A 13,396-nucleotide genomic window follows, 5' to 3' on the forward strand; every position below is an offset into this window, starting at 1 on the left:
ATTGAGGCTGCCAGCGTCATAGCTGGAATGTTACCAATAGACATGGCGGTCAGCGAACAAACAGATATATATCATGCGCTGTGCGAAGACTCAAGTGCAGATAGGGGTGCAATAAAATTCACGGAAAGGGAAAAATCTATTCACAGGTGGCAAAGACGGTGGGATAACGCACCAAAAGGCAGGTGGACATACAGGCTAATACCTAACATAAGCAGTTGGATGAGCAGAAAGCATGGGGAAATAAACTATAATCTCACTCAGTTTCTGTCAGGCCACGGAGGTTACAGGAGCTATTTACACCGATTTGGGCTTGATGATTCTCCTCGATGTCCTGAGTGCCTAGAAGAGGATGAAACGGCGGAGCACGTCGTATTTAATTGTCCGCGTTTCCTCAACCAAAGACGTGAAGTAGAACAATACGTAGGTGAAAACCTTGTAGCTGAAAACATAGTGTCAGTTATGCTCCAATCGGAAAGTAACTGGGAAGCTGTAAAACGCTTTATAGAATTTGTAAACCATTCCTTGAATGTCTCGGAAAAAATACGAAAGGCCGAATTGGCAAGATCGACACGTTAATGAAGTGTAATGTAAGCGAAACAGCATAAGCTGAACCCCCCCGCGAAGTAGTACCAATTGGCAGTTCCGCGGGGAACAGGGGTTTGAAGTATGGGGGTGTGGTTTAAAAAAAAAAAAAAAAAAAAAAAAAAAAAAAAAAAAAAAAAAAGTCTAGTCTATAGTCTAGTCTATAGTCTAGTCTATAGTCTAGTCTAGTCTATAGTCTAGTCTAGTCTATAGTCTAGTCTATAGTCTAGTCTATAGTCTAGTCTATAGTCTAGTCTATAGTCTAGTCTATAGTCTAGTCTATAGTCTAGTCTATAGTCTAGTCTATAGTCTAGTCTATAGTCTAGTCTATAGTCTAGTCTATAGTCTAGTCTATAGTCTAGTCTATAGTCTAGTCTATAGTCTAGTCTATAGTCTAGTCTATAGTCTAGTCTATAGTCTAGTCTATAGTCTAGTCTATAGTCTAGTCTATAGTCTAGTCTATAGTCTAGTCTATAGTCTAGTCTATAGTCTAGTCTATAGTCTAGTCTATAGTCTAGTCTATAGTCTAGTCTATAGTCTAGTCTATAGTCTAGTCTATAGTCTAGTCTATAGTCTAGTCTATAGTCTAGTCTATAGTCTAGTCTATAGTCTAGTCTATAGTCTAGTCTATAGTCTAGTCTATAGTCTAGTCTATAGTCTAGTCTATAGTCTAGTCTATAGTCTAGTCTATAGTCTAGTCTATAGTCTAGTCTATAGTATAGTCTATAGTCTAGTCTATAGTCTAGTCTATAGTCTAGTCTATAGTCTAGTCTATAGTCTAGTCTATAGTCTAGTCTAGTCTATGGTCTAGTCTATAGTCTAGTCTATAGTCTAGTCTATAGTCTGGTCTATAGTCTAGTCTATAGTCTAGTCTATAGTCTAGTCTATAGTCTAGTCTATAGTCTAGTCTATAGTCTAGTCTATAGTCTAGTCTATAGTCTAGTCTATAGTCTAGTCTATAGTCTAGACTATAGACTAACTATAGACTAGACTATAGACTAGACTATAGACTAGACTATAGACTAGACTATAGACTAGACTATAGACTAGACTATAGACTAGACTATAGACTAGACTATAGACTAGACTATAGACTAGACTATAGACTAGACTATAGACTAGACTATAGACTAGACTATAGACTAGACTATAGACTAGACTATAGACCAGACTATAGACTAGACTATAGACTAGACTATAGACTAGACCATAGACTAGACTAGACTATAGACTAGACTATAGACTAGACTATAGACTAGACTATAGACTAGACTATAGACTAGACTATAGACTAGACTATAGACTAGACTATAGACTAGACTATAGACTAGACATAGACTAGACTATAGACTAGACTATAGACTAGACTATAGACTAGACTATAGACTAGACTATAGACTAGACTAGAATAGACTTAGACTATAGACTAGACTATAGACTAGACTATAGACTAGACTATAGACTAGACTATAGACTAGACTATAGACTAGACTATAGACTAGACTATAGACTAGACTATAGACTAGACTATAGACCTAGACTATAGACTAGACTATAGACTAGACTATAGATAGACTATAGACTAGACTAATAGACTAGACTATAGACTAGACTATAGACTAGACTATAGACTAGACTATAGACTAGACTATAGACTAGACTATAGACTAGACTATAGACTAGACTATAGACTAGACTATAGACGACATAGACTAGACTATAGGACTAGACTATATAGACTAGACTATAGACTAGGACTATAGACGTAGGACTATAGGCACTAGATAGAAGACTATAGACTAGACTATAGACTAGACTATAGACTCGACTATAGACTAGACTATATAGGACTAGATAGACTAGACTATAGACTAGACTATAGACTAGACTATAGACTAGACATAGACTAGACTATAGCTAGACTATAGACTAGACTATAGACTAGACTATAGACCTAGACTATAGACTAGACTATGACTAGACATAGACTAGACTAGACCTAGATAAGACTAACTATAGACTAACTAGACTAGACTATAGACTAGACTATAGACTAGACTATAGACTAGGGACTATAGACTAGACTATAGACTAGACTATAGACTAGACTATAGACTAGACTATAGACTAGACTATAGACGAGACTATAGACTAGACTTAGCTAGACTAAGATAGACTATAGACTAGGACTATAGACTAGACTATAGACTAAGACATATAGATAGACTATAGATAGACTATAGGACTAGACTATAGACTAGACATAGGACTAGACTATAGACTAGACTATAGGACCTAGACTATAGGACTAGACTATAGACTAGACTATAGACTAGACTATAGACTAGGACCTATAACTAGACCTAAGACTAACTACAGAACAGATCAAACAGGCTTAATTGTCACAAACTCACCTTTGGGACAGATCATTAAACCATCTTTATGTAGCGTTAATACCACACGATTTATATTTGATTTTTTCTCAATAATTTTTTTCTGTCTCAATTGTTCTTTAAGCGTATAAAACTCGAAATCTATTGAATGTGAAATGCGTGAATAATGATAATTTTTATTGTACAGCAAGTAAATGTTTTATTGTAAGACGACAATAATAAAACTCCAAATAAAAATAGAAATCAAGCTAAGAAATGCGTACAAAAATTGTTGCGATAATATATAATGGAAAACAGTAAAATTTCATTTCGATGCTTTTACCATAATAGCAGATAAATAAATGAAGAAATAATGTGACATTTTAATAACGTTATTACATCATCATCATATATATATAAATACGCGAAGCCAAAACGATTGGGAACATTTTCCGGCTCTATTACTTGACCGATTTTCTTGATTCTTTTTTTAATGAATGCAGATTCGCGAGCCTCACTGCAGAATGTATATATGATCAAAATTGGTTCAGTATTTTCGGAAATATAAGCGTTTAAAGTTTCTACCAATACACAATCACACAAACATGTGCTTGAATTAAAAAATAGAAAACAAAATAAGAAAGCAAAACAACAACACTGTTTTTTCATAAAAGAGAGGAGAGTGTAAAAACATGTTACTTCTCTGTTGATGGTTTATTTTTGTATTTTGTATTTTGCAAATTGCAATGATATTTTTTGTTGTTGTTTTTAATAAGATTTTTGTAAACTAATAAGTATACAGACTGGCTTAGACAAAGCGATAATATGATTTTATTGTTTTTTATTTTTTAAAAGTGTAAAGTGATCAATTTTGAATGTAATAATGATATATTATTATATTAATGATGTAAGATACAAGAGGATGATGATGTTTGACCTGGGAAACAGAGGTGGGACAACAATTCTACATAAATGTTAGTTTTTATTGATTTTAAATATTTTAATGATGGACAAAAACAAAGCCTTTTAAAATATAAGTAGGATAGTTTAGTTTGTCATGTCGGTACATGATACACCGTAATAAATGAATCAGTATATCGCTAATACGTAGGTTTAGCACAGTGAGGATTTGATGATATTCTTCTTTTTCCGGTTATTCTAACCAATTAGGAAAAAGGCGGTTGTTAAAATAGTAGTGTAAAGTGAAAACTGTAGTGTAGGCGATGGTTACTTATATGTTTTATAAAAATAGAAAAATGTTGAATCGGGTCAAATATAAATTATGTTTGATGACTGCCCTTTCTTAAGGTGGTATAAGAGTAAAATAAATGTCGTCTAATACCACCTTTAGCAATTTATCGTTTATTATTCTTTTACATGCAATTAAACTTACATATGTTAATAGGTATAAGGCTGGAATTTATAGTTTATTAACGTTTTCTTTCAAACATTTCTTAAGAAGTACTTAAATAATTATGAAAAATTAAATAATAACTAAATCATGGACAAACTCTTGAAGTAAAGAGGCGTTTAAGTCTTATTCTCCAGATTCAAGAATCTATCCCTGTTGCAAGATCTCTCTTGCCTATGCACTTCTATGCGAAAGCTAATAGAATGCCTATTAAAAGGTCTTCGCTTAAAGGCCTATAAGTAGTAAAGCTTCATAGAATATCTACTATTAAATTCGATTAAAAAACATTTAAATTTAAGCCAAATAAATGGAGGTATTTAAGTAAAGATATTTATTAAAACTTAAAAAAACAATGATTTAAAACATCCCACTTTAAAAATTGAAAGTGGTTTCATTCCAAAAAAGGTCTTTTTACTTTATTCAAAATACAAAAACCCGGAAAAAATTCCACTTTTGATCGGAATGAAATCCTTTTACAGTCCTGATAGCAATAATTGAAAAATTGAATTTTAAATGAAATTTTGTTAGATCGTAATTTGTACTTTTGAAGGACTACTTCAAGTCTACCTTCTGCGGAAAAACATAGTTACAAAAGATGAAAACACAGAAGATACGTTGAATTTTGGTTATTAAAATCTATGTCCAGTTTTGAAAAAAGCTTATAGGTTTGGATTCTGTGCGCTCTTGAGAATATAAATCTATTTTTGTTTTTGTTATCTGTCAGCTATAAAAAGCAAAAAACAAATTTGGATAGTTTCATAAATAAATGATTTTTCGAATTCAATTGTTACAGCCCTATTGAAAATATTTTTAGCGGTTTGTACTTTTCTGATTCCTCTTAAAAAATTACAATTTCAACTATAAAAAATATATTATAAAAATTTATTCTTGAGAATGACTTCAGGAGTAATGAATTTGGAATCAAATAAAAGAGACATTCCGCCTATAAATAATCTGTGTTAAAATCATCACTTCTCTAGACCTTTTCTTTTTTTTGCTGGGATATAGATATATAGGTTGAATATTATTACAGGTTACATAGGAATAGTGCTGGGCAGGATCGACATTGTTTACGAAAAGGGGCATTGATGATTGCTGGAGGAATTGGCAGATTGTTAAACATAGGAAAATATCATATTGTAAGGAATGAATATATCATATTGTAAGTTTTGCATAGATTTTATGAACATTTATGTAGGGGATAATAAATCGAAAAAATAAATGTTCGTTGTTTTTGCTTTTAAAAAAGTTCAAATATTTTTGAAAAATATGTTGCATAAATAATTTTAGAACTTAGATTTTAAACTTCTTTCAGAATTTTAACCAAATTTTATCACATTTTCTAAAAGAATACGTTGATCAAAGCAAGTTATACGCATTGATAATAGAAATTGAAATAATTTTTTTCAGACATTTGGACTATAAAAGTAGGGTTTTATTTTGCAGTATAAGAATAAAATCTTTACTTCAATGGTTCCGGTCGAATTTCGGCCGCGGGGCGAACTCTAGTTTTAATAAAAAAATGTAGAAAAATAAAAATAAACATAAAAGAAATTCAACAAATTTAAATGTTTTCAAATTATAGGAATTTTGCCTTCAAGCTAGGTAACTTTATAAAATGTTGTCCTTAACTTCTTAAAATTTTAGAGTTTAACAACTATTGCCTTAATTGCTAAAAAATATTTTAACTATTTCAACAAATATTCAAAAAATATTTGTTAAAGTTCTTTACAATGTTCTTTAAAATGTTATACACTTTAATCCACATTTTTTTTTTCGTCCTTTTGTTTAACAAAACTCTTAGTATAATTTTCTTTAATTTAACTTAAGTGGAAGGAAAGTAGTTCATGGATAAGAAAAACTGTATTTCCTTTTAATGATTTCCAATGAAATTGATGTCTTCCTCTTCAAATTTATTTCCATTTCCTTCCTGTCTGCACTTAAGTTAAAGCTTTTATCTATCTCTACAGTTGTATCTTTTATAAGTGAAATAAAAAATTATATTGAAAAAAATATGTCCTGTTTTCCTTATAGATAAGTAGTTGTACTTACATTTTTTGTACATTCACATTTTAAAATCCATTCGACTGCAATAAATTTATTTGCAATTTGTATTTGATGCGATTGTAAATATTCCTGATCGATGGCATCCAGCGAATGAGTATCCCATAATGATGTCAATGTTGATGTTGTTGAGTCTGTTGATATTGATGCTTTAAGTGTTTTGTAAAGTTGACCTTGTTGCTGTTGTTGTTGTCCAGTCATTAGTTGTTGTTGTACAAAACTAATTGGATCCATGGCATTAAGAGGACAAAGTAATTCCACCTGATCAAATACAAAAAATCAAATTTAAAGGTTTTATTTTATGGGTAATAAGAAATTCGTAGAGGAACGAATTAACATGACGTGCCATAATGTCCATGGACGTAAAGACACTGGACATTATTACACGCCACCTATGAAGACATATGATGACGAACTTCTTAGTTTGCAAGAAATGCTCTAGTGTGAAAACCAAAGTTTTACTAAAAATACGAAAGATTTAGAATTAAGATGAACGTTTTTGTATGAAGCACAAAGTTTTGGAGAGACAACGAAGGAAAACTTTGTTTTTAGAGATGCATACGAATATCTTAATATGATGATAATCGTCGTAGTATAACTAAATTCGAAATTCTTCGTATGAAGAACGCCTTAGAGTCTAGTCTAGACTATAGACTAGACTATAGACTAGACTATAGACTAGACTATAGACTAGACTATAGACTAGACTATAGACTAGACTATAGACTAGACTATAGACTAGACTATAGACTAGACTATAGACTAGACTCGGGGGAGTTTTCCAGATTTTTCCTACCGAGCGCGTCCCCGGGTGGCGGATAGGGGGTGGTGATGGACCATCTGTCCTCTCCCAGCTTTAATTTCACTTAAGCTGAGGGAGGGCAGATTGTCCACCACCTGGGAATATTATATTCCCCGCGGACCAAAAAACTGGAAAAAAAAAAAACAAATATGGAAAATAAAAATAAAAAGATAAAAGTTACGGTGCAGGGCCTAAATAACCCAGTACCGGCGGCAAGTGTTGATCTACTCGCGAGTCACGTGTCGTCGTCATCCTGCAATCGTGAGCAGAATACTACTACGGAGGTGGGTACCTTGGCCTCCGTGGCGGACAATGCGTCAAGTGTACAGCATGCCGCTGGCAAAAATATAGGGGTGAAAGAGAAGGATGTACTCGGAGAGAGCTCTAAGCTACCTCAGCCTTTAAATATAGGTGAGGGTTCCGACTCTGAATCCTCAGATGATAATAAAAATAATACCATTATAGCAAATCCCAAAAAGGATGAAGTAGAGCAAATGGTGAAAGAGGTGAGTGATAGCATAGCTAAACTACCTATTACTAAGAAAAGACTTTCTGGAGCACAGAGGAGGAAGTTGAAAAAGATGCTTCAAGAAATCATAGTTAGTCAATCCCACGACACTCCAAAGGAAAAATCGGACTCTCTCACAAGATCTGAGGCAAAAAGGATCAGGTCTCCCGAGGAGTTGACAACTGAGAATAAACCTAAGAAGAAAAAGAGCTCCCCGTCTTCTAATACACAGTCGAAGCCAAGCCATACTTCACTCAAAGGAATCTCAAGTGAGAATCCTGCGAGTAAGGGTGACAACGCCAAGCCAGATATTCCGAAGACGAACACGTCGGCGAAATCAACCTCGAAGGTAAGGGAATCTCAAAAGAAGCCCCGAAAAACGAGGAAGGAGAAGCTAGACGGAGGAAAAGGAAAAGAGCCGCCATCTTACGCCAAAGTTGCCAGAAGTAGGCACCGGGACGATCTCTGCTATGCAGTTTACGATGCCGGTAATCCGACAGGCAAAATTCCAATAGACCAACAGAGTAAAATAGAAGACCTGGTCAACAATAAGATAGTGGACCATGCAATCGCTTCAAAGGGCAAACAACCAATAGAGAGCGAGAGCTGCGAGTTCAGCATGGGCGTGATGTTGATGAGGTTGGCATCTCACCAATGTGTTAGCACCCTAAAGAACTTGGTGGAAAGTATCCCTCCTCCCTGGGACGGCGCTAGGCTGGGACTGGCAAAGAAGAGCGAGCTTCCGGTGCTCCTAAAGTCCACTGTCTACATAAAAGGATGGGGCAGTAAACTGGCTAATGAACGTATACTGGAAATTCTTGGAGGTCAAAATGCTGAGCTGGCCGTGGAAAAATGGGATGTCTTTTACAGGAAAGAAGAACCTGAGGGAACTTTATTTGTAATAGGTATCGACCAGAAATCCATGGCTAGTCTTGCCAAGAATAAAGGTAGGGCTTACTTCGCCTCTAAATCTGTCATATTCAAAATTGGGAAGGTGCCGATTGGAAGGGCTGTTACAACAAGCCTCGAAAAGGACACTAAAAAACCTAAGACCACAGCATCAGTATCCACTACTGATAACGTTGAGGAGTCAAATCCTAAAATCGAGGAATTTACCATTAACTCGCCAGAAGAAAGTGTAGTTGCCCTTTCCAAAATTGGGAAGGCGCCGATTGAAAGGGCTGTCAAAACCGGCCCCGACAAGGACACTAAAACACCTAAGAGAGTACCCAAAGCATCATTAGCAAGTACTAGCAATGTTGAGGAGTCAAATCCTAAAAGCGAGGAGGAAATCACTCACTCACTATAGACTAGTCTATAGTCTAGGTCTATAGTCTAGTCTATAGTCTAGACTAGACACTAAGGCGTTCTTCATACGAAGAATTTCGAATTTAGTTATACTACGACTAGACTATAGACTAGACTATAGACTAGACTATAGACTAGACTATAGACTAGACTGTAGACTAGACTATAGACTAGACTATAGACTAGTCTATAGTCTAGTCTATAGTCTAGTCTATAGTCTAGTCTATAGTCTAGTCTATAGTCTAGTCTATAGTCTAGTCTATAGTCTAGTCTATAGTCTAGTCTATAGTCTAGTCTATAGTCTAGTCTATAGTCTAGTCTATAGTCTAGTCTATAGTCTAGTCTATAGTCTAGTCTATAGTCTAGTCTATAGTCTAGTCTATAGTCTAGTCTATAGTCTAGTCTATAGTCTAGTCTATAGTCTAGTCTATAGTCTAGTCTATAGTCTAGTCTATAGTCTAGTCTATAGTCTAGTCTATATCTAGTCTATAGTCTAGTCTATAGTCTAGTCTATAGTCTAGTCTATAGTCTAGTCTATAGTCTAGTCTATAGTCCTAGTCTATAGTCTAGTCTATAGTCTAGTCTATAGTCTAGTCTATAGTCTAGTCTATAGTCTAGTCTACAGTCTAGTCTATAGTCTAGTCTATAGTCTAGTCTATAGTCTAGTCTATAGTCTAGTCTATAGCCTAGTCCTATAGTCCTAGTCTATAGTCTAGTCTATAGTCTAGTCTATAGTCTAGTCTATATCTAGTCTATAGTCTAGTCTATAGTCTAGTCTATAGTCTAGTCTATAGTCTAGTCTATAGTCTAGTCTATAGTCTAGTCTATAGTCTAGTCTATAGTCTAGCTAGTCTAAGTCTAGTCTATAGTCTAGTCTATAGTCTAGTCTATAGTCTAGTCTATAGTCTAGTCTATAGTCTGGTCTATAGTCTAGTCCATAGTTCTAGTCTATAGTCCTAGTCTATAGTCTAGTCTCCTATAGTCTAGTCTATAGTCTAGTCTATAGTCTAGTCTATAGTCTAGTCTATAGTCTAGTCTAAGTCTAGTCTATAGTCTAGTCTATTAGTCTAGGTCTATAGTCTAGTCTATAGTCTAGTCTATAGTCTAGTCTACTAGTCTAGTCTATAGTCTAGTCTATAGTCTATAGTCCTAGTCTATAGTCCCTAGGTCTAGTCTATAGTCCTAGTCTATAGTCTAGTCTATAGTCTAGTCTTAGTCTAGTCTATAGTCTAGTCATAGTCTAGTCTATAGTCTAGTCTATAGTCTAGTCTATAGTCTAGTCTATAGTCTAGTCTATAGTCTAGTCTATAGTCTAGTCTTATAGTCTAGTCTATAGTCTAGTCTTAGTCTAGTCTATAGTCTAGTCTATAGTCTAGTCTAGTCTATAGTCTAGTCTAGTCTAGTCTTAGTCTAGTCTATAGTCTAGTCTATAGTCTAGTCTAGTCTATCTTAGTAGTCTATAGTCTAGATCGTATAGTCTAGTCTATAGTCTAGTCTATAGTCTAGTCTATAGTCTAGTCTATAGTCTAGTCTATAGTCTAGTCTATAGTCTAGTCTATAGTCTAGTCTATAGTCTAGTCTATAGTCTAGTCTATAGTCTAGTCTATAGTCTAGTCTATAGTCTAGTCTATAGTCTAGTCTATAGTCTAGTCTATAGTCTAGTCTATAGTCTAGTCTATAGTCTAGTCTATAGTCTAGTCTATAGTCTAGTCTATAGTCTAGTCTATAGTCTAGTCTATAGTCTAGTCTATAGTCTAGTCTATAGTCTAGTCTATAGTCTAGTCTATAATCTAGTCTATAGTCTAGTCTATAGTCTAGTCTATAGTCTAGTCTATAGTCTAGTCTATAGTCTAGTCTATAGTCTAGTCTATAGTCTAGTCTATAGTCTAGTCTATAGTCTAGTCTATAGTCTAGTCTATAGTCTAGTCTATAGTCTAGTCTATAGTCTAGTCTATAGTCTAGTCTATAGTCTAGTCTATAGTCTAGTCTATAGTCTAGTCTATAGTCAGTCTATAGTCTAGTCTATAGTCTAGTCTATAGTCTAGTCTATAGTCTAGTCTATAGTCTAGTCTATAGTCTAGTCTATAGTCTAGTCTATAGTCTAGTCTATAGTCTAGTCTATAGTCTAGTCTATAGTCTAGTCTATAGTCTAGTCTATAGTCTAGTCTATAGTCTAGTCTATAGTCTAGTCTATAGTCTAGTCTATAGTCTAGTCTATAGTCTAGTCTATAGTCTAGTCTATAGTCTAGTCTATAGTCTAGTCATAGTCTAGTCTATAGTCTAGTCTATAGTCTAGTCTATAGTCTAGTCTATAGTCTAGTCTATAGTCTAGTCTATAGTCTAGTCTATAGATATATATAGTTCAGTCTATATTGTCTGGTATAAAATTTAATTTCCAAGCCAGATTCGTAGTATAAGGATGTTGCAACAACATGTTGTTGGTAATAAAGTTTTAATCACTTTTTTCCCATAATTATAATTAGTTAAAGTGAAATCAACCCACCTGTATTGTGGTTGATACTGAAGGCACACAACATTTTGTAGTTTGATGACAACGTCCACATATTTTTGGACGATATAGTTTTTTTGAGACACACTGTCCCAGGCGTATACGAGCCGGTCCCAAACGCTGTATACTGCGGCATTCATGGCCCTTCTGTTTAAAAAAAAACACGTAATATAATAAAAGAAAATAAACTTTTAGGGGTAGGTACTAGAGCCCTGCATGAGTAACTCTATTTGCTACACACAATGAGTGACTCATTGCTTTGCACTCAACTCATTGTTTGTTTAGGATAGTATTTACAAAGTTTTGTTATACTCAAACGTTGTGAGTACTATCAAGTGAATGTGCAACTACATTCAAATCGAGCGAGTAAACAATTTGTTTATGTTAAAACAATACAAAATAGATTGTTTAAATCGAATGAATCGATTCAAACTTTTTCTTGAATAAATGGTGAAAATTTTGAATGCTGTTAAAACTAGTTCCTGTGGCCCGAATTCGCTGAAATTTGGTAGTCTTGAGTACAATTGATGACAAGATAATATTATGTTCGAATATTCGAAATTAAGTTCGAAAATTCGAAGTTATGTTCGAAAAATTTTTTATGCTTTTAAATTATTCTTTGAGTCCAAAAAACTAAAAAAAAATTTTCGAAAATTCGAACTCATGTTCGAAAAAAATTTAAAGCTGATAAAACCAGTTTCCGTGGACCAAATTGCCTGAAATTTGGCAGTGTTAAGTACAGTTGATGACCCTACTATATTATCTTCGACTATTCGAAATTAAGTTCGAAAATTCGAAGTAATATTCAAAAAATCTGTTAATTTGTCGAACTTAAAAATTGTTTTGCTTTCACTCGATTCACTCACTGTATACTACTTGAATTGAATCACACAAACACTCTCATTACTTGTTTCGTTTGAATTGAGTATTGACTAACATTCCTTATTTTCAAATATACTATTCATTTCATTCATAAAACAATGAGTGAGTCAAACACAGTGTTTGAAAAAAATCAAATGTTTTAATTTATTATTTAAGTCACTCATGCAGGGCTCTAGTAGGTACTAACTACGACATAAATTAACAATTTTAATTTATTATTTATGATTATTTTTAAGATAATGAACAGTAATTATCATAACGTTCCATCAACATTATCTCTATGCTACTTACTCTTATTCTGTGTTCATGTTCTGTTTCGGTATGCCCCTGCTCCTGTTGCATTTGATGCTTCTGTTGTTGTTGATGTTTGATATCATGATGTCTTTGCTGTCTGTTTCGTAATTTATGTTTTGTTTTCATTAAATTTTTTAGCTTTTCTTTAGTTTTTATTTCTTCTTGTGTCTGAATATTGTCTGGATGTTGTTGTTGTATTTCGCATTTGCGATTTTCACATAATCGCAAATTGCTTAATTGATTACAGCCTGCTGTTGTTGTGGTAAAACGAGTTGATATTCCAAGGCCGCACATTCGACTGCATGGTGTCCACGGGCTGGTTGATGAATTGTGACAGGTGGCATAAACTGTAATAAAAACGTGAAAATATGTATTTATGATTAATTGTTTGAGAAAAATACAATCATTAAGTTAAATTTTAAGTGGCGTTTAAGTTTGTTTATTTGAAATTATGTGCAAGTGAGTTTAAGTGTTAAAAGTTTAATTATGTTTAATGATTGAGAACAATCATGAATCATTTTATTTTTGAAAAATAGTCCAAAGTCAGTGATTAAAGATTAATAATGATAGATTTATTGTAATTTGACTACAGTTTCGCTGTAATCTTTTGTATTTCAATATCGCAAAATGAAAAACAGATAAAACGTAGTTGGTAGGAAAAATT

The 13,396-nt window shown here is 33.7% G+C and overlaps 1 protein-coding gene across 2 annotated transcripts in view; it reads right to left on the reverse strand.

The window, feature by feature from the left end:
* LOC119612602 (homeobox protein 13-like) overlaps positions 1 to 13,074 on the reverse strand; it is a 36,025-nt gene extending 22,951 nt beyond the window's left edge. Inside the window, exons 1-3 of one of the 2 annotated variants that reach the window (XM_037968413.1) lie at positions 12,730 to 13,074; positions 11,551 to 11,700; positions 6,418 to 6,690 (exon numbers count right to left, since the gene is read on the reverse strand). In XM_037968413.1, coding sequence (XP_037824341.1) covers positions 6,418 to 6,690; positions 11,551 to 11,700; positions 12,730 to 13,026 — 720 coding nt within the window. In that variant the 5' untranslated portion in view covers positions 13,027 to 13,074. Of the gene's footprint in view, positions 1 to 6,417; positions 6,691 to 11,550; positions 11,704 to 12,729 lie in introns of both variants that reach the window. The other variant, XM_037968411.1, reaches the window with a different exon arrangement.
* Between the last annotated feature and the right edge of the window lie 322 nt (positions 13,075 to 13,396).

This window comes from Lucilia sericata, unplaced genomic scaffold (assembly GCF_015586225.1).
Source record: "Lucilia sericata isolate MDLA Ls3-8-SP2 unplaced genomic scaffold, ASM1558622v1 Contig001755F_arrow, whole genome shotgun sequence".
NCBI lineage: Eukaryota > Metazoa > Arthropoda > Insecta > Diptera > Calliphoridae > Lucilia > Lucilia sericata.